The 24,446-nt window shown below is 32.1% G+C and overlaps 1 protein-coding gene across 1 annotated transcript; it reads right to left on the bottom strand.

Annotated features, from left to right (window-relative positions):
* Window positions 1–19,020: 19,020 nt before the first annotated feature.
* Window positions 19,021–19,953, bottom strand: LOC141519587 (olfactory receptor 10AG1-like). The gene has a single exon (XM_074231788.1). The coding sequence runs from the start codon at window positions 19,951–19,953 to the stop codon at window positions 19,021–19,023; it is 933 nt and encodes a 310-aa protein (XP_074087889.1).
* Between the last annotated feature and the right edge of the window lie 4,493 nt (window positions 19,954–24,446).

Here is a 24,446-nt window from a genome sequence, read left to right as displayed (position 1 = left end):
CAGCTGAGCTAGGACCAAAGAACATTGTTGGTTAAATTTATGTTGCAGTTTTCCTGCATTAGCTTTCCTGCACCTTCACTGCTGTAAAGTGCCCTACATTTTTACCCAAGTGAAATCCTTCTACTTGTGTGTTCTATTTCTTCATATCTCACAAGGTTTAGTCTAATATTATTTCTGAGGGAAGCAGCAATTTCCTGGCTTCTCTGAATACCACATATGAATTTTCAGTTGAATTGTGTAAAATTGTTTTATGATTTCCCTCCCTATAATAGACATAATGATTGGATTGGTCAATGAAGGTCTAGTTTAAAAGTGTGCATAATATAATCTGCAGGTATCACTCCAAGCAAAACCCTGAGTATCCAACTTCTAGGCATGAATATTATAAGAAACTCTCACTAATACATTCATAAGGAATATATTCCTTTATATGAGCCTTAGACTCAAGCTGTAAGATCAACTGATATATGAACTTTGAATCAGTGGAGATAAGAGAAGTCACAATGTGATTTATGAAGTATTCTTTGTTTTAGAATTCACCATCAGAATAATTTGCTTTAACTAATTATTTTTGGTTGTCAGTGCTAGCTATATTTCCCTCCATACTCAATTCCCCCAAGTCCTGTATATTATATTCCCTCTTCCATTTCAACCAATCCCTTTGCAAAATTGTTTTACTTCTGACTATCCTCTAACCCAGTCTTTCCTCCTTTGTCTCACCCCTTTTCCTTCTTATCTTATTCCCACTTTTGCATATGGTACAGTAAGATATCTTCCCAAACCCAAATGAGTGTGCATCTTATTCCCTCCATGAATCAATGCTGATGAGAGTTAGTTTCACACTCTACTCCTTATCTTACCTCTCTTTCATTTCAATTTAATTCCTTTTTTCTTTCCTTTTATTCTATGTGAGGTCATTTATACCTTTCTAAATTCTGCTTATTTTTTATTCTAGTATATTCCTCTCTCACCCCTTAATTTTATATTTAGATATCATCGCTTCATATTCTACTCATAATTGTGCCCTCTTTATAGCAATCAATACAACTACTTAGCTAAACTACTCTTATCTGCTCTAATAATGAGAAATATTTATATTTACCAGTATATATACCAGTATCATCTTCCCATGTAGGAATATAACAGTTCAAAATCATTATGTCCCTTATGATTTTGTGTTTACCTTTTCATGTTTCTTTTGAAAACTGTATATGAAAATCACATATTCTGTTCAGCTTTGGTCTTACAACAGGTAAAGTTGGGAAGTTCTCTATTTCATTGAATCTCTATTTTTTCTCTTGAAAGAGTACACTCAAGTCTGTTGGGTAGTTCAATCTTGGTTACAGTCCAAACTCTTTTGTCATCTGGAATCTTTCATTCCATTTCTTCAATACTTTTTGGTAGAAGATGCTTACTGTAGCATCATCATACTCTGTTTCTTGATGCTAGCGATATTTTCTCCTGGATCTGAGAGCTCTGGAATTTAACTATAATATTATTGGGAGTTTTTATTTTAGGATCATTTTTCATGTGGAAATCAGTGGATTATTTCAAATTCTATTTTGCCCTCTGGTTCTACTATATCAAGACATGCTTCCTTGATAAATTCTTAAAAGAAAGAACCTTGTCTAAGGCTCTTTTTTTTTGATCCTGGATTTTGGGTGGTGCAATATTTTTTTTTTTGGTTTGCTTTTTTGAGGCAATGGGGTAAACAGCTAGTAAGTATCAAATGTTTTAGAACAGATTTTAGCTCAGGTTTTCCTGTCTCCAGTATTGGTGATCTATCTACTGTGCCACCTAGCTGCCACTATAAAAATTTTAAATTATCTCTTCTGGATCATTTTTCCAGGTCAGTTGTTTTATCAACAGATAGTTCACATTGTCTCTTATTTATTTTTTCAATATTTGGTTGTATTTTATTTGTTCTTGATTTCTCTTAAAATCAATTACTTCTATTTGCTCAATTCTAATTTTTAAGAAATTTGCTTTTGTTTTTGTTTTTAGGAAACTCTTGTACTTCAATGATTTCTTGAAAGATGGTATCTAGTTTGTTTTCTTGATTCTGGCTTTCAGGTAGTACAATAATTCTTAAATTACCTCTCCTGAAACTATTTTCCAAAGAGTTACTTTACATTTTCATTCTTTTAGTATATATATATATATATATATATATATATATATATATATATATATACATATATATGTATACACACACACACACATATATATATATATATATATATTTAAATTTCGTTTGACTGATTCTTGATGTCTCTTTATGTCTTTTAGAGTCATTAGCTTTTACTTGCCCAGTTCTGTTTTTCATGGGATTATTTTCTTCAGTTATCTTTTCCATCTTCCCAATTTTATTTTTAGAATTTAGAATTTTGTCCAGTTGCCCAATTACATTATTTTAGGGTTTCTGTTTTTGTTTTTGTTTTTGTTTTTTGCAAGGCAAATGGGGTTAAGTGGCTTGCCCAAGGCCACACAGCTAGGTAATTATTAAGTGTCTGAGATCGGATTTGAACCCAGGTACTCCTGACTCCAAGGCAGGTGCTTTATGCACTACACCACCTAGCCCTCCCAAGGGAACTGGAGGATGCGGGCAGCCCAATTACATTTTAAAGGAGTTGTTTACGTCAGTTAATTTGAGTGCTTCCTTTTATAAGATTTTGAATTTTTCTTAAATTCCTTTTCCCAATGTATCTACTTATTTTTCCAAATCATTTTAAAGCTCTTCTAAGTATTCTTTTTTTTTGTACTGAAGACCAATTCATACTCCTCCTTGTGGTTTCATACATATTATTCGTTCTGTCATCCTCTTCTGAGATGTTCTTATCATCTTTCTTATTTCCATAGGCCCTCTCTATTATCTTTGGTTTTCTTGGATTTCTCTTAATTTTTTGAGGTCTGTTCCTGGGCATTGGGGGTACTGTTTCAGGTTTTTGTGTTGGTGAATGAAACTATCTGAAATTTTCTGGATTGGAAATGCTAATGACTTACTCACTGGACTGGAGCCATCCAGCCAATTCACACCAGTTGGAAGGGAGCTCATGCACCACTGTTGGAGCCATCCCAGTTTGCCCACTGTGCTGTTGGACTGGAGCCAGGACCCAAGTGCCTTTGTTGCAGATCCCTGTTTTGACTGAGGGCGTCTGACCAACCTCCTTTGAACCTTGGCTGTTCTGCTATCTGCTTCTTATTTTTTGCTCAGCTCTGTGTCTCAGGTCATGTTCCCCCTGCACCCCAGTGAGACAGACCATTTTTTAAATTATTCCCAGAATTCTTAAACTTGAAAATAAATGCTTTAATATGTAACAGGAAAAAATAATCAAAACAATCTAAATCAAATCAACTAAACAAAAATAAAAAAAATCATGCCTACTTATGAAAATCTATTCGTTTTTAGAATTCTACTTCATATTGCTGAATTGCTTCAATGTCTCTTTGTATATTAAAATGTTTTAAGAATGATGCATATCTTACTACAAAAAAGTTCTTGTCATACTTTCATTCTTAGAGATATAGATAATAAATTCTCTGCCTTCAATGAAGATAACAAAGATAAGAAAGCCAATGTCATTCTTATCTGTTGTCCACTTTCCTTGCAAATGTATGATAGTCCAGTCCTGTAAACCTCATTCTCCTCATTGAGACTTTCTCTCTTTGAGGTTCCTTTTGTTCTTTATCTTTATGCCCAGTCATCACTACCATCAGCCTAAAATATTTTCTTTTGAAAAACCTTCAGAAACATGTTCTACTTTCTCTTTCTTCATCCAAACTTTTTTTTATGATTTCTGTTTGGGTCTGCCCATTCAAACAATTTTGAATCCAATTTTCTAATTATCAAAAATTATCCAGAATAATATATGTGAAATTTTACTGAGTTTTTTATTTTTATAATGCATTAGGATATTTTAATTCTCTGTGATATAAACTCAGATTTGTATGAAAATAAGAGGATCTTTTTAATTTGTATAAAATGATGATTTGAACCATTTGAAAATCCTAAAGTACTTTTGACCTTAATCTCATAAATGAAATCTGCAAATATATGAGCATCCATTTATTTCCTCTAAATGTTCTATGAACTAGTATTAACTAGGAATTAGAACTTGCCTAGGTATTGAAATTTACCTAGACCAGTTCCTCATTCTTTAAAAAACTCATTTCAAATGATAGCTTAGGCCACTTTGTTTTTATAATTCAAGACAATTAGTGAAAGAAAATTAAAGACAATTTGTTTCATAATAAAACAAGGATTTTTTTTTTTAGTTTTTGCTAGGCAATGGGGTTAAGTGACTTGCCTAAGGCCACACAGCTAGGTAATTATTAAGTGTCTGAGGTTGGATTTGAATTCAGGTACTCCTGACTCCAGGGCCAGTGCTCTATCGACTGTGCCACCTATCTATCTGAAACAAGATTTTTTGAAAATCATCTAGTATCAAAAAAGTTCAATTTCATGTATCTTTTTCTAAATATAGCATTAATCCTCCCTATGCCTAGATGATTTTCTCTCTGATTATTTGGTAGTTTCAAAAATATTATACTAAAATTATACTGAAACTATATCGGTGGAATATATATGACTATGTGCTAATATGTCATCCTACTGTCTTTAGTACATGTTTTAACAGAAAGAGATAATTATAAAATGTTCATCAACATCAGTTTGGAAATTTTGCCATAGTCCTGTTTGTAAGAGACTTGAATGGTTCCTTGAGTATTTATCATGTTTATTATGAAGATGTAAACATCAATAAATATCATCTAAATGTTTTACACTTTTGATTTTTAGCTTCTTGAAATGTAAAAGATCTTCCTGCCCAATGTCAAACATTTTTTCTTCCCAAGATTCAATTATTTTATCATCTTGGGCAAGTTGCATAGATATATATATATATATATATATATATATATATATATATATATATATATATATATATATACATATACATATACATACATACATACATATATATATATATATATATATATATATATATATATACCTGCTTCCAAGAAAATGACAGTTCTCCATACTTAATTTAAAAACTACATTATTTCCTGTGATGAAATCCATTTTGTTTCCTTAAGATGTTTAGAAAAAAATATATAACCTAAGCAAAGTTTTTATTTTGCTTTCCAAAGGAGATCAATTCTCTTTTTATTTATTATTTCATTTCTAGATTTTTTTCATCTTTTCTCCTTTCAAACTTTTTTTTTTCTGATTAGGATTGAGCTCTCCTTTGTATTTACCAACCTCTTATATCCTTCAAACTATTTCTTCTGTGATTTTGAAAGTTCTGAAATTTCCCCTCCAAGTTTTAACAAGTTTCTTAATTATCACTCTGCTTTTCAATTTTTGACTTTGTTCACTGAGTTGGGGTGATTTTACACTGTAAACGGACTGCATGCAAACAAAGATTTCTTTGGAGCATTAGATAAAGTACAATCTTTCACAAAGCATTCCATTCCACAGATAGAACTGCTTTGGGTGGTGACTTTAGAACCTCTGATTGGCAGTTGCTCTACAGACCAGTCCAATGCCCTCAGTGCCACCAACTTCCATGAAACAGGTACTGAAGCCTTCCCTGACATGGCCTAGAATCCTGACCCATCTTTCCTTGGCTCAAAGAGGTGGAGTGTCAAAAGCAAATCCAGAGAATATTTGTGTCCAAAGGCACTGAGAGTTTTTATAAAATTGAGATCAATTTAGTCTAAAGAATTTTTGTTCTTTTATCATTTGATCATGACGGAAGATAAAGAACATCAGATTAGTGTTACAAAGCTTCAACTTGTTTAAGAATATCTGGCATTGTGATCAATGTTTTCTTCCTCCCTCTGCTCCTTGTCCTGGTCTTCCTTCATCTTGCCCTTGTGCTTCTCATTCTCCTCTTCCTCCACCTGTCTTCTACTTGTCTCAGTCTTCCTTCTTTTCTTCCTTCTCCCTCTACCTTGCAGTTTTAGAAACTGAAACTTTGCAGTTTAAGTGCCTTTCTAAATGTCAACCCATGTTTATCTATGAGAGTGGGGAAGCAAAAGCAGGACTCTGAATTCCAAGGTCCACATTCTTCCCATTCCACCATGTTAATTGATCACTAGAACATTCCAGTATACTGGAAACCATATGTCAATGATTATCCACCTCCCAAAATTTATATTTGAATTTAAAGCAGAACTCTTTATGTTGAGATTATTCTACATTCCTTGCTTTGGGGTTATGAAACTTTTCCCAGCTCCACTTTTACTTTTTTTTAAATGAAAAGTAAGGTCATGCTCTAAGCCTTGAGCTATAAAAAGATGTATTAAGAGAGGGCGATACATGGGGACAAGGTGCTAAGATGAGAGTCAGGGGTGTAGAGTTCTTGACTGTATCTCTCAGTCACTTTGCAAACTCTGAAAATAATTATACCCATTCTTCCAGGGTTCATTTTTTTATCTGTAATATAATGAAAATTATAGATATAGATAATAGATTATATATATATATGTGTATATATATGTGTGTGTATATATATATATATATATATATATATATATATATATATATATATATATATATATATATATACAGTCCCAATTCGGGATTATTGTCCGAAACAATAATAACTTAAATTTACTGTAAAACCCGAGTTTTTAGCATGCCTTAGATCTTATCTCTCCATGATTTGTTTCTTCATATGAAAATAAGGAAATCAATCTCAACAACTTCTATGTTCTTTTAAGACAAAGGTAAAATGTTTGTGTGTGTGTGTGTGTGTGTGTGTGTGTGTGTGTGTGTGTGTATATGCAATAAAAAATTCCACTAAATGCAACCATCTTATTCTTTTTAATAGACTATAAAAGGCTGTTATGCATTAAGAGGATTATATCAGCATTGTTCTAACTATGAAGAAAACCTCAGAGAAAACATCATGCAATTCTCTCAGTTTTTAGGTGTGGTTCAAAGATAATAAATCATTTGAGAAAATTCATTCAATTATCAAATGACATTAGGAAGATATGAACAGATGCCCTCTGATTCCAATTCTGGGGCTCCTTCAAGAAGTATTGACTTTGGAATAGATTTGACCTTTAAAATCAGTTACCCTACTTATTATCTATGTAACCTTGTTAAAAGCTTCCTTTTCGGAGCCTCTATTCATTTCTCTCTTCAATAAAGTAATTTCTAAGATCTCCTAGTTGCACATTTTATGATATATAAATGATTACACAATGGTGCAAAGTTGGTGACCACAGATACTGTCAAATACTGATCAGTATTGTGACTTCTTGGTGCAACGCTATCCTGCAAACAATCCAAACTAGCTCTTAATAGTGATTTGTAAGATATTAATGTGTGTATTTAAACCTCATAATTGAAACATGCTACAAATAAAGGATTATTGCTTTGTTCAAACTCTCTAGAAATTAGGAAGTAATGGGGAAATTTATAACCCACAAAAATACCACCTTTGTTCCTAGAATGAACTCTAATGTCTATTATAGAACTTTAATTACTGTACTTGATAAATACGAGTTCAACTAAACTGGAAGTGACTGGCTTTAATTTGGTCTATGTACTGGACTTAATATTGGAAAAAGTTAAAAGATGGGTGGATTTGAAGTCAGAGGAAATAAGATTTACAATTATTAGAATTCCCTTTTCTTCCCTGCATATTATGTAAATTATCAGCTTTCTCTGGACATTCTCTGAATCAGTGAATGTTGAAAAAAACTCCTAAATTGTTTGAGATATATAAAAATATGCTCTTGAATAGAACAAAAATAAAAAAAAACAGACTATCAAGGATCTCACATTTTAATTGGAGGAAGTAGTAAATAAAGGAAGAAGGATATGATAGGCCCTTGTTTTTGATCACAGAAAGCTATTTACTAATTTCATTTCTAAAACATATAATGATCTATTTGATCAATGTAAATAGGAAGATCATCACAATTAAAGATTGTGTACTTACTTCTCTGTTGTGTAACACATTCCTTGGCACATAGTAAGCACTTATTCAATAAATGTTGGTTATCTGCTGAACTGATTTATTGAGAGGTGGATGACTTGATTTAGGTTTTATAGTTCAATATTTCATACCAAAGTGTCACAGGTAGGTGACAGACAGTGGAACATTGAGGGGATGATCATTAATTGGATAATGATTGCATCAATTGTGGTATATGAATATAATAGTATTCTACTGGGTTGTAGGAGACTTCAGGCAGGCAGACTTCAGAAAAATATTTTTTATTGATGTTACATGTAATGTCAAAATTATTAAAAGCAGCAGAGAACTGCTCCATACTTTGCTGCAAGCCAGGTTCAGAGATTGCATTCAGTGCACAATCATCTACAAACAGAAAATCATACATCAGGTTTTCTCCCCTTTGGTCTTGACTTAGAGCCTATTCAAGTTGAAGAATTTGTTGTCAGTGTAGTATCTGGCCTTGATGTCATATTCATGAAAGTGATAATAGAATGTCAATCATGTAGCTAAAACTAAAGACGTAGATCACATGTTCATTTTGAGAACCGATTATTAAACCTTTACCAGTGAATTTCTACTATAAAAAGCAACTATTTGTCAATGTCAAGACTATGTTGATCAACAACCTATTGAATTTTGAACTAGAAGTGACTACAGAAGTAATGTCACTCAAAATTCTAGAATCAGAGAACAAAAGGAGGCCCAGAGAACTGATGCAAATTCCCTAAGATCATACAAGTATTTATGAGGAGATTTGGGATTTAAAACCATCTCCTTTGGTATCTCCAGTTACTTTATTGTTTTGTCTTTTCACAACTCAAATCTCTCTAAAGGATTATCCTAAAGCCTCAGGGAAGAATTTTATAAAGTGATTTATTCCACAGGTAAATGCTACAGAGAAGAAGAGAGGATTGACCAAATGTCATTTGCATTTCCTTCCTCAATCAAGAAATACAATCCCAATTTATGCAGGAAGTTTTGTTCTAGTTCTGCTTAATCTTAATCATTTCCTTATGATATTATCTTCAATATATTTTTTACTTTTCAATAAACAGTTATTTATACATCATCTATCCAATTAAACTGTGAGAGACTTGAATACAGAATTTATATATATATAGATATATGTATAATATATATAATCATCATGAATATGTACCATCATAGATAGATAGATAGATAGAGAGATAGATAGATAGATAGATAGATAGATAGATAGATAGATAGATACCATCATGCTGGGCAAACAATAATAAGAACCCAATAAATATCTTTGACCAATTGAAATTAAAAACTGTGTACTCATACAGAAAATTAATCACAAATAGCATCTGGGAATCCTGTCTATAATAACGCAGATATTGTGATTGACTACATAGAGCTTCCTGATTCAATTTATTATATAGACAACCAGGTCTTATTTGTTCAATGCCAACTATTTGGCAGTCATCAGTGTTCTATACAATGTATAGTCAGACAAAAAATGATTTTTTTTTATTTTTTGAGGAAGTATCAATCTAGCTAGATGAGATAGCAAACACACCTACTATACATAAGATAATAAAACATATTATAAGGAAAATACTTATATCTAAAGGGAGCAAGAAAGGTTTCATGTAGCTAGTGGTATTTGTTAAATTTTGAAGAAAATTATGGATTGTAAGAGGTAGAATTTAGAGGAAATGATAATCTACTCATAATTGAGAAGTAATTAAAATGGCCAGAAGTTTATCATTTGTTAGAAAATTGTAAAAAAAAAAGTTTCAATGGATTGTTAAAGGCAATTCTTAAGAAATATTTTGTTAAATAAACATGATAATAAATTTTGCAATCTAAATGAAATGGATGAATATCTATTAAAATATAAATTACTCAGATAAGAGAAAATGAAACAAGATACATACATAACCCAATCTAAGAAAAGAATTTGAATAAGCCTTAATTTGAGTGATGTGAGAATATCTCAAAATTTGCATGTTTCATATTTCATTGGTGCTACTGAAATCCTTCCTTGTTCATGGAGCACCACAACATCTTTGATGGGGTCAGCCTATATTGAATGATCCTGTGCCAGTGTCTCACATTTCTCATCATAAATATGAAAGTTCTTCAGAGACATCTTGAGAGGATACTTCTTCTTCTGTGAGTTGTCTCCAAAATAATCTTTTAGATGGAAGTATATATGACAAAGAAACAATATAACCGGCCCTTAGAAGTTGAGCTCTTTATAATAGGATTTGAAGGCCTGGCAATTAAGCTTGAGGAAGGACTCAGTGTCTGGTTCTTTATCTGCTATATGATCTTCAGAATTTTCCTAATACAATTCAAATCGATGTAGTTCAATTTGGGGGCATATAAGGAAAACAATCTATTCATATGTTCCCTAGTATTTATTTTTTTTGTTTTTTATTGTTTTCTGAATTTTACAATTTTTTCCCCAATCTAGATTCCTTCCCCTTACTCCCCCACAAAAGGCAATCTGATAGTGTTTACATTATTTCCATGCTATGGATCAAAATTGAGTCTGTTGAGAGAGAAATCATATCCTTAAGTTAAAAATAAAATATAAGAAATAGAAAAATTACATAACAAGATAAATTTTTAAAAATTAAAGGCAATAGTCTTTGGTCTTCCTTTAAACTCCACAATTCTTTCTTTGGGCAGAGATGGTATTCTTCATCACAGATACCCTAAAATTGTCCCTGATTGTTGCACTGATGAAATGAGCAAGTCCATTAAAATTAATCATCCACCCCATTTTGCTGTTAGGATGTACAATGTTCTTCTGGTTCTGCTTATCTTGCTCAGCATCAATTCATGCAAGTCTTTACAGGTTTCTCTGAATTCACAGCCCTCCTGATTTCTAAAAGAACAATAATATTCCTTAACGTACAAATACCACAATTTGTTCAGCCATTCCCCAGTTAATGGAAACTCTCTCAATTTCCAATTCTTTACCACCACAAACAGAGCTGCTATGAATATTTTTGAAACAGTGATGTTTTTACCCCTTTTCATGATCTCTGCAGGGTATAGATCAAAGGGTATGCACATTTTATTGCCCTTTGGGCATAATGCCCAATTGCTTTCCAGAAAGTTTGAATGAGTTCACAGCTCCACCAACAATGTCTTAGTGTCCCAGATTTCCCACATCCCTTTCAACATTGATCATTGTACTTTCTGGTCATATTGGCCAGTCTGAGAGGTGTGAGGTGGTACCTCAGAGATGCTTTAATTTGCATTTAAATAATCAGTAATGATTTACAGAATTTTTTTCATATGACTATGGATCATTTTGATTTCCTCATCTGTAAATTGCCTCTGCATATCCTTTGATCATTTGTTAATTAGGAATGACTTTTTGTGTGTTTTTTATTATAAATTTGACTTAGTTGTCTATGTATTTTAGAAATGAGTCCTTTGTCAGAAATACTAGTTGTAAAAATTGTTTCCTTTTTTATTACATTTATTTTATCTTGATTAAAGTAGTTTTGTCTGTGCAAAAGCTTTTTAATTGAATGTAATCAAAATTATCTAGTTTGCTTTTAATGATGATCTTTGTATGTTCCTTGATCATAAACTGCTTCCCTTTCAGTAGATCTGACAAGTAAACTATTCCTTGATCTCCTAGTTTGCTCATAATATTGCCATTTATCTCTACATCCTGTACCCATTTTGATCTTATCTTGGTATAGGGTGTGAGATGTAGTTTTAATCCAATCTAACTTCCAATTTTCCCAACAGCTTTTATCGAAAACAGTTTTTTATTCCAAAAACTGGACTCTTTTGATTTATCAAACAGTAGATTAGTATAATCACTTCCTGCTATCTGTTTTGCACCTAGTCTATTCCACTGATCCACCACTCTATTTCGTAGCCAATACTAGACAGTTTTGGTGTCTGATGCTTTATAATAGATTTTTAGATCTGGTAGGGCTAAGTCATCTTCTTTTGCACATTTTAAATTATAACCTCCCTTATTATTGACTTTTTATTTCTGCATATGAATTTGCTTACAATTTTTTCTAGTTCATTAAAATAATTTTTTTGGATGTTTGGTAAGGCACTAGAGAAGTAGCTAAACTTAGGTAGAATCATCATTTTATTATATTAGATTGGCCTATCCATGAGGAATTGATATATGCCCAGTTATTAAATATGATTTTATTTGTCTTGAGAAGTGTTTTATAGTTTTTTTTTTCATAGAGTTTCTGAGTCTTGCTTGGCAGGTAGACTCTCAGGTATTTTATATTGTATAAATATACTTTAAATGGGATTTCTCTTCCTAGCTCTTTCTGCTGTATCTTGGTAGTAAAATAGAGAAATGCTGAGGATTTGAGTGTTTATTTTATATCTTGTGAATTTGATAAAGTTGCTAATTGTTTCTAGCAGTTTTTTTAGATGATTTTTTTAGGATTCTCTAAGTATACCATATTGTCATCTGCAAAAAAATGAGAGTTTTGTTGCTTCCTTCACAATTCTAATTCCTTCAATTTCTTCTTCTTCTCTTATAGCTGAAGCTAACAGTTCTAGCACAATATTGAATAGTAGTGGAGATAATGGGGATCCTGCTATCAACCCTGATCTTATTGAGAATGCCTCTAGCTTATCCCTATTTCCTATAATGCTTGTTGATGGTTTCAGATAGCTGCAACTTATCAATTTAAAGAACAATCCATTTATTCCTTTTTTTTACATAGTGTTTTTAGTAGGATAAGGTGTTGTACTTTGCCAAAGGCTTTTCATTAGGGAGATAGTTCTATAATTTTCTTTCTCTGTTTTAACTCTTCCTGGTTTAGGTATCAGCATCATATTGGTGTCATAGACTTAGGCAGTGTTCTGTCTTCACCTATTTTTCCAGAGTTTATATAGAATTGGAACCAATTGCTTCTTAAATGTTTGATAGAATTCATTTGTGAATCCATCTGACCCTGGAGATTTTTTTCTTACAGAATTCAATGATGGCTTGTTGAATTTCTTTTTTCTGAGATTGGGTTATTTAGCTATTTAATTTCCTCTTTATTTAACTTGGACAACTCATATTTTTGCAAATATTCATCTGTTTCACTTAGATTATCAAATTTAGTGGCATGCAGTTGGGAAAAATAATACCAAATTATTACTTTAATTTCCTCCTCATTGGTGATGAGGTCACCTTTTTCATTTATGATGCTAGCAATGGGGCTTTTCTTTCTTTTTTTAGTCAAATTAACCAGAGATTTATCAATTTTATTGCTTTTTTTCATAAAACCAACTCTTGGTTTCAATTATTATTTCAATAGTTCTCTCGCTTTTGATTTGATATATTCATGTAGGAGAACTTACTCATTTAGAGATATAATATATGCCCTGACAACTGCTTTGGCTGTATCCCATAAGTTATGGTATGTTGCCTCGTTGTTGTCATTCTCTACGATGAAATCATTAATTTTTCCTATAATTTTTTTCTTTGATCTGTTCATTCTTTAAAATGAGAATATTTAGTTTCCAATTAGTTTTGTGTATATGTCTCCACTGTCCATCATTTTATGTGATTCTTATTGCATTATGATCTGATATTTCTGCCTTTCTGTATTTGATTATAAAGTTTTTATGACCTATTTATTATATGGTCAATTTTGGATAGGTGCAATTTACAGCAGTGATGTAACTACATTCTTCCAACACTTATTCAATTTTCTCCAAATGTCAATCATATCTAAGTTTTCCAAAAATTATTTTGTGGTTAGAATTATCAAATTCTGAGAAAAGGAGATTGAGGTCTTCTATCATAATAGTTTGAATATCTATGTCTACCTGTAACTTGTTTAGCTTCTCCTCTAAGATTTTGGTTGCTATACTATTTGGAACATATATGTTTAATAATGATATTACTTAATTTCCTATGGTACCTTTCAGAGAGATATTGTTTCCTTCTTAATCCTTTTAATAAGAATTTTTTCTGCTTTTAAGCTTCCTACTCCTGCTTTTTTAAGTTTCAGCTGAAGAATTACATATTCTATTTCAGACTTTTCCCTTTTCCCTTTAGGTATCTCTCTGCTTGAAGAATTCTGATTTTTAATTCTCTCTGTTACCTACTTCTATTTACAGGAGAGTTCATCCCATTTACATTTGAACAATTATGAATACTAACTTTGCATTCCCCTCCATGTATCATCCCCTATTTTTACCAATATATTTCCTTTCCTTTTGTCCCTCAACAATGTTTTCTACTGATTCCTACCTCTCACACTGTCCTTTTTTCCAAAAAGCCCTTCACTTTCTTTTCCCTTTGCCCTTTTACTTCTCATGTAACTTTTTTCTTTAACTTCACCTTAATTTGTACTTTTCCCCCTCCCTTTATCAGTGTCTTATTCCCTTTTCTTTCCCCTTGCTCTCTATTTCCCAGTAGGATAGAATAAAATTCTAAACTTAAATTGGGAATTTATGCTATTCCTCCTTTGGATCAAATCTTTTTAGAGAAAAATTCATTCAATGTTCACATCCTCCCTCCTTTCCCCCTACTATAGTAGGTCTTTGTGCTTCTTCGTGTGTTGTTATTTATCTTCTATTGTCTAGACTTCTCATAATACAAAGTTCCTTTATAGGTCTCGATTGTTTTTAACTGGACCTGTACCCACAACCTCTCCCAAACTATATTCTTTTATCTGTCCAGAAAGAAGTACAATTCTCATGGTCTGATTGATTGATTGATTGATTGTCCAAGCTCAAACCCCTCAATTGACCCATTAGATATCTAATTCTCAAAAGTCATAAACTTCATCATATTATAATCAATTTGTACCACGCTGTCTTTCCAAGTACCTGCTATAGAAATATAATCCTCATGAACTAATGTATCATATAAACCAAATCACTCCAGGATTCATTTATACTCATCCCCTCTAAATACACTCCCACTTATTAAAGCTAAAGTATTATTAAAAGCAAAATCACTTCACACCCTCTCAGTACATTCCCTTCCTCTGTCTCAGTAGAAATACAATCCTGGTGCAATAGTGTGTTTCTTTTAACTATTCTAAGAGAAATACAATTTTTAAGAGTTACAAGTGTGGTCTTTCCATATAGGGATGCAGCCAGTTTAATATTGACTAACATTTTCCCTTTCCATATACCTTTTATTGCATCTCTTGAGTCTAGCATTTAAAGATTGAATTTTCTATTCAATTATCAACTTTTTATTAGATAATTAAGTAAATTAGATATCTTAAATGATTTGTTTTCCCCTAAAAGAATATGCTGAATTTTACAGGGTAGTTGATTCTTGTTTGTAATCTACTTTACCCTTTGGAATATCATAATACTGGCTATCTGATCCTTAATGACAAAACTGATTAGTCCTGTGTAAACCTGATTGTGATTTCTTTTATTTAAATTGCTTCTTCTTTACTGATTGCAGTATTTTCTCCTTGAAATTTGGCTACAATATTCCTTGAAGATTTTATTCTGGGATCTCTTTCTGTAGATGATTAGTATATTCTATCTTTCAAGGATAATTCTTCTCTCCTCCTCCTCCTTCTTCTAGGCTATTGGGGCAGTTTTCTGTGTAATTTCCTTTTTTAGATTAAGACGTTCAGGTAGATTAATAATTTGTAAACTCTCCTTCTAGAGCTTTTTTCCATGTTGGTCATTTCCCTAAAAGATACTTTATATTTTCTTCTCTTTTTTCAACTTTTTGGTTTTGTTTGATAAAATCTTGATGTCCTATAGAGTTATTAGCTTCCACTTTTCCAATTCTAATTGATAGGATGTGATAGCCTTTAACAGTTAAACAACATGTTGTCTTTGTTCCTGGAGGCAATAGATCCACTGGCATTAAGTAAGAGTGTGAATAGCGTGATCTTACATATGTTTTAGGAAGAATTATTTAAGTGGGTGAATGGAGGATGTATTAGAATGGGAAGAGACTTGAGTCAGACTAGATTATCACAATATTCCAGGCATTGTACTGTCAGTGGAACTGTGAAATGATACAATCATTCTTGAGAACAATTTGGAACTATGTCCAAAGGGCTATACAATTGTATATACCTTTTTTATTCACCAATATCATTGCTCAGTCTATTTCACAAAGAGGTCATAGAAAGTAAAAAGTATCCATATATACAAAAATATGTGTAACAGTTCTTTTTGTGTTGGCATAGAAGTGAAAATTGAAAAGGTGCCCATCAAATGGGCAAGGGATGAACAAGCTGAGGCATATAAAGGTAATGGAAGAATATCATTGTATAAGTAATGATGTGTGACTGGATTTCAGAAAAAAAATATGCTTTGTAAAGCAAACAGAAACAAGGGAATATCATACACCATAACAGCAACATTGTATGATGATAAACTATAATAGACTTAGTTCTTCATAGCAAAACAGTGATCAAAGACAATTTCAAAAGACTTATGATGGAAAATGCAATCATTTAGTATTGAGTGGAGGTCATCACTCTTTACCATCAAAGGACAGGTAATTCAGAAGATGAGAACTTTAAAGACCTAAGATAGGTTTGTTCTTCTTTCTATTACATATCACTTGGAAGTTTGGGTTAGAGTTAGAGATAGATGTTGCTTTTGTTGGTGCAGATGAAAATGGTTCATTTGAGGCAAGTGGAAGACATAGACTGATCCATAGCAGCCTCTCCTTAGGGGGTACACTGTCTCCAGAAGGAGGCAAAAGACATGAGCTATTACATTTCTATTTCAGATTTAGCCAGGAACTCTAAATCTTAGCTAACGAGCTTTTATATAAATATTTCCATCTTGTTCTATGTTAACAAATTTTTATCGATTTGCAATAAATGTTTACTTATCCTTCCTTCCTTTTTTCCTTGCTCCTTCCCTCTATCCCTTCCTTCCTTCCTTCTTTCCATAGAAAAAGTCAATATTAGACCGATACATATTGTTAACAGGAGATGTTTGAAGTCATGTCAAATTTATCTTATATCTGAAGATTAAGGAAATAGAACTTCAAAGTCAAATGATTCTCTTTCTTCCTGGAACAGTCATGATGTAAATTATAAGGCAGCCTTCATGACTGCTTCATTGTTGCATCTCTCTCTTTGTTTGGATGATGCAGTGGGGGGAGGGGGTTCTAAAAAAAACTTTATTTTTTTAAATGACAATGAGTTTTGTTTTGTTCTCATAATTTAAATATATTCTATGGTCAAATGTAAAATTGACTTCATGATGAGCAGGGTAAACAGATTTTTTTTATTCTTATGACACCAAAACTTCATTTTACAAGAAAGGCATTTTATAACAGTACTTGGTATACGTTAGGCAATTTCATTTTGTGAGGAGGTCAAGTGATCGTGTGCTTTCTAATTTGTGTGGTCTGAATGTGTCAGAAAGATGAAATTACTAAATTTAAAATAGATTCCAGTGAACGTGAAAGTAAGGTACATCGCAGGATTACTTCCAAGAAACTCATAAATTGGATCTTAAAATATCCTTCAATCATTTCTGAATAATATCATTGGATTCTTTGCTAACTGATTTGTTCTATATTTTGGAAATAATATGGTGAAATAGTTTATTCAGTGTTTTGTTATTTATAAATAAACTATATATGCAAATTATCTGTATTCATTATCTAATTTTTTAAGATATCATCAAAATAATGTTTTTAAAGTGAGTAGGAAAAAATAGATCAAAGAAAGATAATTTAAGGATTGTTAGACTACCCAAAATGTATGAGGAAAAAAAATGAGTTGATATATATGTTTTCTGAAATAAGGAAAAAAATTCCAAGGAAATAATAGAAAAGAATAACATTACAAAACAAAATGAAAGTATATTGGGCATATACTCAATGATATTCAATTAATCCCTAAAACATTATCAAATTAGAAAAAGAGTTAAACAATGAAACAGATATGTATACAGAAATTTATATAGTCAAACTTTTTAAAATAGATGATACATTGAAAATTAGAAAATCATCTAATAAATTAGAAAACTAGAAATTTTATATTAAAAATAGATGATAAATTTAGATAATTAGAAAACAGATGATAAACTGAAAATTAGAAAATCATCAAATAAATATATTAGATAATATATTGAAAATTAGAAAAAATGCAGAGAACTTGATTCATTTTGACATAATTAAATAAAATCTCTCAATGGCCTCAGATTTTAGTTGTCATTATCCGTGAAGATTTCATCATTATCAACATATGTTTCTCCTTCATTTTTTGAAGAAGATCACATCAGGGAGGTGATGCCATGAAAAGCATATGAATTGGATTTGAGTGAGGTGGGGCTGTACTAAATCACCAGCCTCATTTGCCTCAAGAGTCATCTGGGTCCATTTTCCAGGTATGAATCAGGATGACTGGAGATGACCCTGGATTCAGGGCAGTCAGGGATAAGTGACTTGTACAATGTCACACAGCTAGTAAGTGATGAGTGTATGAAGACAGATTTGAAATACCTGACCTCCTAAATCTAAGGTCAGTGCTCTATTCACCGATCACGCATTACCCCTTCACTCAAATCTACTTTAAGTACTTGTCATGGCATTACCTCCCTGATGTCATGGTATTCTTTGAGAATGAAGGACAAACATTATGAACATTTGTGTGCCTTTTGTAAACCCTGCATGCGTTTGGTCTTGATTATTGATGTATTAGTGTCAGTATGATCTCACACTTTTTTTTGGAAGTAATCAGGATTAAGTGACTTGTTCATATTCATGAAGCTATTATGATTCTCAAGATTCATGTAAACTTAGGTGTCCCTCACTGTAAGACCAGTGCTCTATCCAATGTACCAGCTAGTTGCCGCAACCTCAAACTTTTGGTAGAAAGGTTATTCCTTATTAATAGTTTCTGAAAACAAGAACAGCTCCCATGATAATACAAGTAAGTTTTTTTTTTATTTCCCCCCAAAAATTTTATATCAAGGAGGGATTGGGAGGAAAAATGCCTAAAGTGTTAAAGTACATAGAAGGTAATGATAAAAATTTGAAAGGGACATAGAAAAGTGGAAATAAAAACTTGAAAAATTGACCAGAATAAATTATAATCAGGTTAAATTATTTTATTCTTTACCTTACATATTTAGAAAATAGTTTTCTCATTGCCTCAATGAAGTCCTTGTTTCTCAGACAATATATCATGGGATTAACCATTGGTGTCACAATGATGTAGAATAGAGAGAAGAACTTATCTGTCCTGGTGGAGTAACTAGACTTGGATTGCAGATATGCAATTAAACCAGAACCATAGAATAAGCAAACAACTATAAGATGAGATGAGCAAGTAGAGAAGGCCTTGGATCTGTCAGTGGTTGAAGAGAGCTTCAAAATAGTGCGGAGTATTCTAACGTATGAGAAAAGTATCAACAGAAAAGGCATCAAAGCAAATAGGAAACAATCAATATAAATAAAGAAATCATCGCCAGAGGTGTCTCCACAGGCCAACTTCATTAATGCAGGCATGTCACAGAAAACATGATGGAGTTTGTTAGAGCCACAGAAGGGCCCAGAGAAAACCTGGTATGTTTGCCCCATTAAGACTGGCATTCCAGTGACCCAGGAGCCGATCACCAACTGGACACACATCTTGTGGTTCATAATTAGTGGATAGTAGAGGGGTTTACAGATTGCCACATAGCGGTCATAGGCCATCACTGACAGGAGGAAGCTCTCTGTGACTCCCAGGATTAGAAAAAATCCAAGTTGAACAGCACATGACAGTAAAGAAATATTCCTTTTCTGGCTCCAAAGATTCATGAGCATTCTAGGAAGAGTGACTGATGTGTAACAAATTTCCACAAAGGAGAAATTTCCAAGAAAGTAATACATGGGTGTTTGGAGAGCTGGATCTACATTGGTGATTACAATGATGAGACCATTACCTAAAAGTATACTTACATAGATGAATAAAAAAATAACAAAGAGAAACCCTTGGAAATTGGGAAACTCAGAAAATCCCAAGAGAATAAATTCTTCCATGACAGTAATATTTTTATATGCCATTTTTCTCTGTATTCCATTTGTTAAATTAGTACTTCATAATATAAAAGTTATTCCTTTTCCTCACTAGGACCTGGTTTATGTCTCTGAAATGATAAGTATGCAAGTTAGATTAGATAAGGACTAAGAAAACTATAAGATTATGAATTTTAATTTTTATAAATGATCATCCAGTTTAGTCATTTTCTGTTTTCTGTATTAAAAATTATTCTTGGCCTGATCATGTTATGTTCAATTGTAAATGTTTCTTCTAAATACTATTTTTTCATAGTTTGAGTATAAAATAATTTGCAATTAAATATAATCAAGCTCTACTAGTGTGGTCATTGTTATTAAGTAAGAAAAGACCAATTGTATTTTGAAGAGTTAGTTTTTTCAGACTCTCAATGAGGAATCTTAGTAGTTGGAGTTTATAAAGAAAATATGATTTATTAACTTTACAGGAAATTTATGATGCTACACATTTTAGAATTTAAATATAAACAGCAGAAAATTATGTTGCCCCTTTCCTCTCAAATATCCTGTTCTCTATTCATTTATAAATGTATATGTAATGATAATTTATGGGCAATGGGAATAAATTTGCTGCAGATTAAAATTCTTTGTGGCAGGTCTTGAATTGCAACTAAGCTCAGAAACTGTGTCTCCAATGTCTAGGTCTTTTGAGTCATTGGAAGGCAGAGTATCTAGTAAATTCAGGTAAGGGTTAAAAGACTTCATTGTTGGAATGTGATAGAGTGACTACAGATGGTAAGATTAGATGAATGATATCCTTTGAAAATGCCTTCTTGAATTGAAGTCTGTACCAGCAAAGTCAGTAGTATAAAATACAATAGTCCCACATAAAATAGAAATAAAGAGAAGTAGCTCCAGAACATTGAACATTAGTTATGTTGGATCTATTTTCATTGCCTCCACCCAATACATCCCTAATTATTTGAAACTGAAAACAGAATGCTATGCTGCAATAATCTCTTTGCCCTAGACTCATCCCTGGAAATTTGATAGTATTTAATAATACAATGCAAGTGACACAAGGCAAGACATGTTTGAAAAATCTTTTCTACAAGAATATATTTAAGAAAAATTGATATTTAGGCGTGGCTAGGTGGCACAGTGGATAGAGAACTGGCCCTGGAGTCAGGAGTACTTGAGTTCAAATCCGACTTCAGACACTTAATAATTACCTACTGTGTTGCCTTGGGCAAGCCACTTAACTCCATTTGCCTTGCAAAAACCCTAAAAAATTAATATTATTTTCTGTGGGAAACATTTATACAGTGTTACAGGGAGCATTTCACTTAGTGTGTGATTACAGATGTTTACTCATCTCAAAGAAGAGATATGCTGACCAAAAAATATTAAACATCGAAAGAGAAATATGGGATTTAGTTGCCAATCTGCCTGGATTTCCTCGTGCATGAAGAGTCCTTTAAAAATAAATCCTTCACATTTAAAATGACATAATTCTTTCTAAGTCTAAGCAAAGAACAATTAGCCAAAATCAATCTCGTCCCTGCTATCTCATGTTCATCATTTGCTAATTTCTACTAACTAAAAACACCTTGATAGCAATAAGGATAAAATAGAGTAATATCCTACAGAGAGAGAGAGAGAGAGAGAGAGAGAGAGAGAGAGAGAGAGAGAGAGAGAGAGAGAGAGAGAGAATCAAAGTGTGATAGAGAGAACATCATAGATAAAAAGACAGCTTTCTTCTTTCCCTTATGGCTTTCCTGTTCAAGGTTTTGTTTCAAAGACTAATGTTTCAACTCTGCAAAAACACAGTGATTTAATATCATAAAACTTCTCTGGACCAGGAGATTCCTGTTGGAATTTCAAGTGAATATCTCCTTCATCCTTACTGAATCTTGTTTCTGAGAAAGAATTTGAATTTTCCAGAGTAAGAGAGTTTAAAAATCAACTAATCAACATAAGCTCTTTGCAAAAGGAAGAGATAATCAAATTAGGTATGCAGAATATAACTTACCTTTTTCTGTTGGAATAAAATCATATTCTGAAGATTTTTTATTAATCTAATAAAATATTAAATTCATATATCTGTGTTTTATATAGTAATTTGTAATTTTAAATCATATTCCTATTCACATTCATTCTATTCTCATGAAACATTTTTAATATTAGTGCTGTTGTCATAACTCATCTGATATTACAGAGGAGTTTGGAACTTAAGCATTATAAATTTATTAGATAAAACTTCTAATAAATCTCTAATTTTAATGAACCACATTCTCTCTTCACATTCAATATTGCTTCCACAATATCATGGGAATTCCCCTTTAATCATTAATAATTTTAGGAAAATTATTGATTATGTAAATATGAAAAGAAACTGTCTTCAAAAAAATCAAAAATGATGGTAGAGTAGAAAGCAGCCAGAGCTCTAATATAGAGAAGATTCTTGTATACTCTCTGGGGAATATTTCTTTCCCTGACCATATTTCCCTTTTTAATGAGGAGTCAACACTTCTGAATGGAAGTCCAGTGCTCTAAGAATTCATTAATAAAAAGTTTGAAATAATGGAAAGAACTCTGGACTTAGAGTCAGGGGACTATTGAAGAGAATTTGGCTCTGTTCCTTTTTAATTAAATATGTAATATAGAAAAGTTTATACTTAAGTCCCATGATCTTAGTCACCTATAAATCGGGATTTGTGGATCATGAAAATGGCTATCCTTACGTTACAACATTGTTGTAATGCTACTGCTAAATGAAGAAAACGTACTTTATGGATTTTATTTTAGCATTTTATGTTTTTTGAGTTCCAAATTTACCTGTCTCTACCTTTCCCCTCCCTGAGTTGCTAAGAAACATTATATATATATATATATATATATATATATATATATATATACATGTAAAATACTTCCATTTTCATCATTTTGTGTAAGAAGACATGAATAAAAGGGAAAAAGTGAAAGAAATAAGGTGAAAAATAACAATTGAGTCTATATTCCAACAATATGAGTCCTTTCTCTGGAGGTGGTTAGTATGCTTCATCATTAGTTTTTGTGCTTGTCTTGGATCTTTATATTGCTGGAAATAAATAAATTATTCACAATTTCTAATTCAACAATAATATTGCTACTAGGTTCAATATATCAGTTCATGTGGTTCTTTCTCTTTTTTTTTCTGAAATCATCATGTTGGTCATAATATCCAATTATACTCATGGCATGATATTTATATATATATATATATATATATATATATATATATATATATATATATATATATATGGATAGATAGATTTAGATAGATAAAATATAGATAAGATAGAGATATAAATCTATAGATATAGATATATATCTAGATATATATCCATTTTTATGGTGTGAGATGTTGGCCTATATTTAGTTTCTACTATATTGTTTTTCCCAACAATTTTATTTTTCGATTTTTCAAGGCAATGGGGTTAAGTGGGTTGCCCAAGGCCATGTAGCTAGGTAATTATTAAGTGTCTGAGGTCGGATTTGAACTCAGGTACTCCAAGGCCGGTGCTCTATTCACTGCTCCACCTAGCTGTCTATTCCCAACAATTTTTGACAAACATACAATTTTTGTTCCAAAAGTGTGGGTCTTTTTATTTATCATACACTGAAATACTATGGACATTTACTTTGTTGCATAATCTATTTCATGGCATACCATTCTGTTTCTTAATCAATACCAGATTGCTTGCAGCTAGGCGATGCAGTGTATAGAGCATTGGTCTTGGAGTCAGGAGAATGGGAATTCAAATCCAGTCCCAGATGTTTAATACTTACTAGTTGTGTGACCTTGGGCAAGTCATTTAACCCTGGTTTCCTTGAATTCAGGGCCATCTCCATTCATCCTGATCCACATCTGGCTGCTGGACCCAGGTGGCTCCGAAGGAGATAGTGAGGCTGGTGACATAGCACAACATCCCCTCACTCAAATCCAGTATGTATGTGCTTCTCATGTCATCATCTCTCTGATCTCATGGTCTTCCTCAAAAGCAAAGGACAAAATTAAGAAGAAGAATGACAATAGCCAGACTGCTTTCATAATTACCATTTTTCTCACAATTTCAGATCTTGTATAGTTAAATAATGCTATTCACAATTTTTTCATTGATTCCTTCAGTAACCTTGAGGCTTTTTTCTGTTTCTCCCAGATTAATTTTTCTATTATTTCAAGCTTAATAAAATAAATTTTTAATAAGTTGATTATTATGGTCCTGAATAAAAAGAATAATTTTAGGAGACTTGTCATTTTATATTATAGTGACATTAAGTACCCAAAAGCATTTAATATTTTTCCATTTATTTAGATCTGACTTAATTTGTAAGAAAAGTGAAAAAAAATTGCTCATGTAGTTCCTGGGTTTGCCTTGTCTTGCAGACTTTCAATTATTTTGTTGTCTAAAGCTAATTTAAATGAAATTCTTCTTGATATCTCTTGCAGCCAGACTTCATTAGTAAATAGTGCAATAAGATGTGGGTTATCTTGTGTC

The sequence above is a fragment of the Macrotis lagotis genome, chromosome 3, assembly GCF_037893015.1.
Source record: "Macrotis lagotis isolate mMagLag1 chromosome 3, bilby.v1.9.chrom.fasta, whole genome shotgun sequence".
NCBI lineage: Eukaryota > Metazoa > Chordata > Mammalia > Peramelemorphia > Peramelidae > Macrotis > Macrotis lagotis.
Note: the sequence above shows the minus strand (reverse complement) of the source record. Positions and strands in the feature narration are given on the sequence as shown.

Excerpts from the sequence above, each read along its gene's own strand:
- LOC141519587 (XM_074231788.1), bottom strand. The coding sequence starts at position 19,953 with ATGGCATATAAAAATATTACTGTCATGGAAGAATTTATTCTCTTGGGA.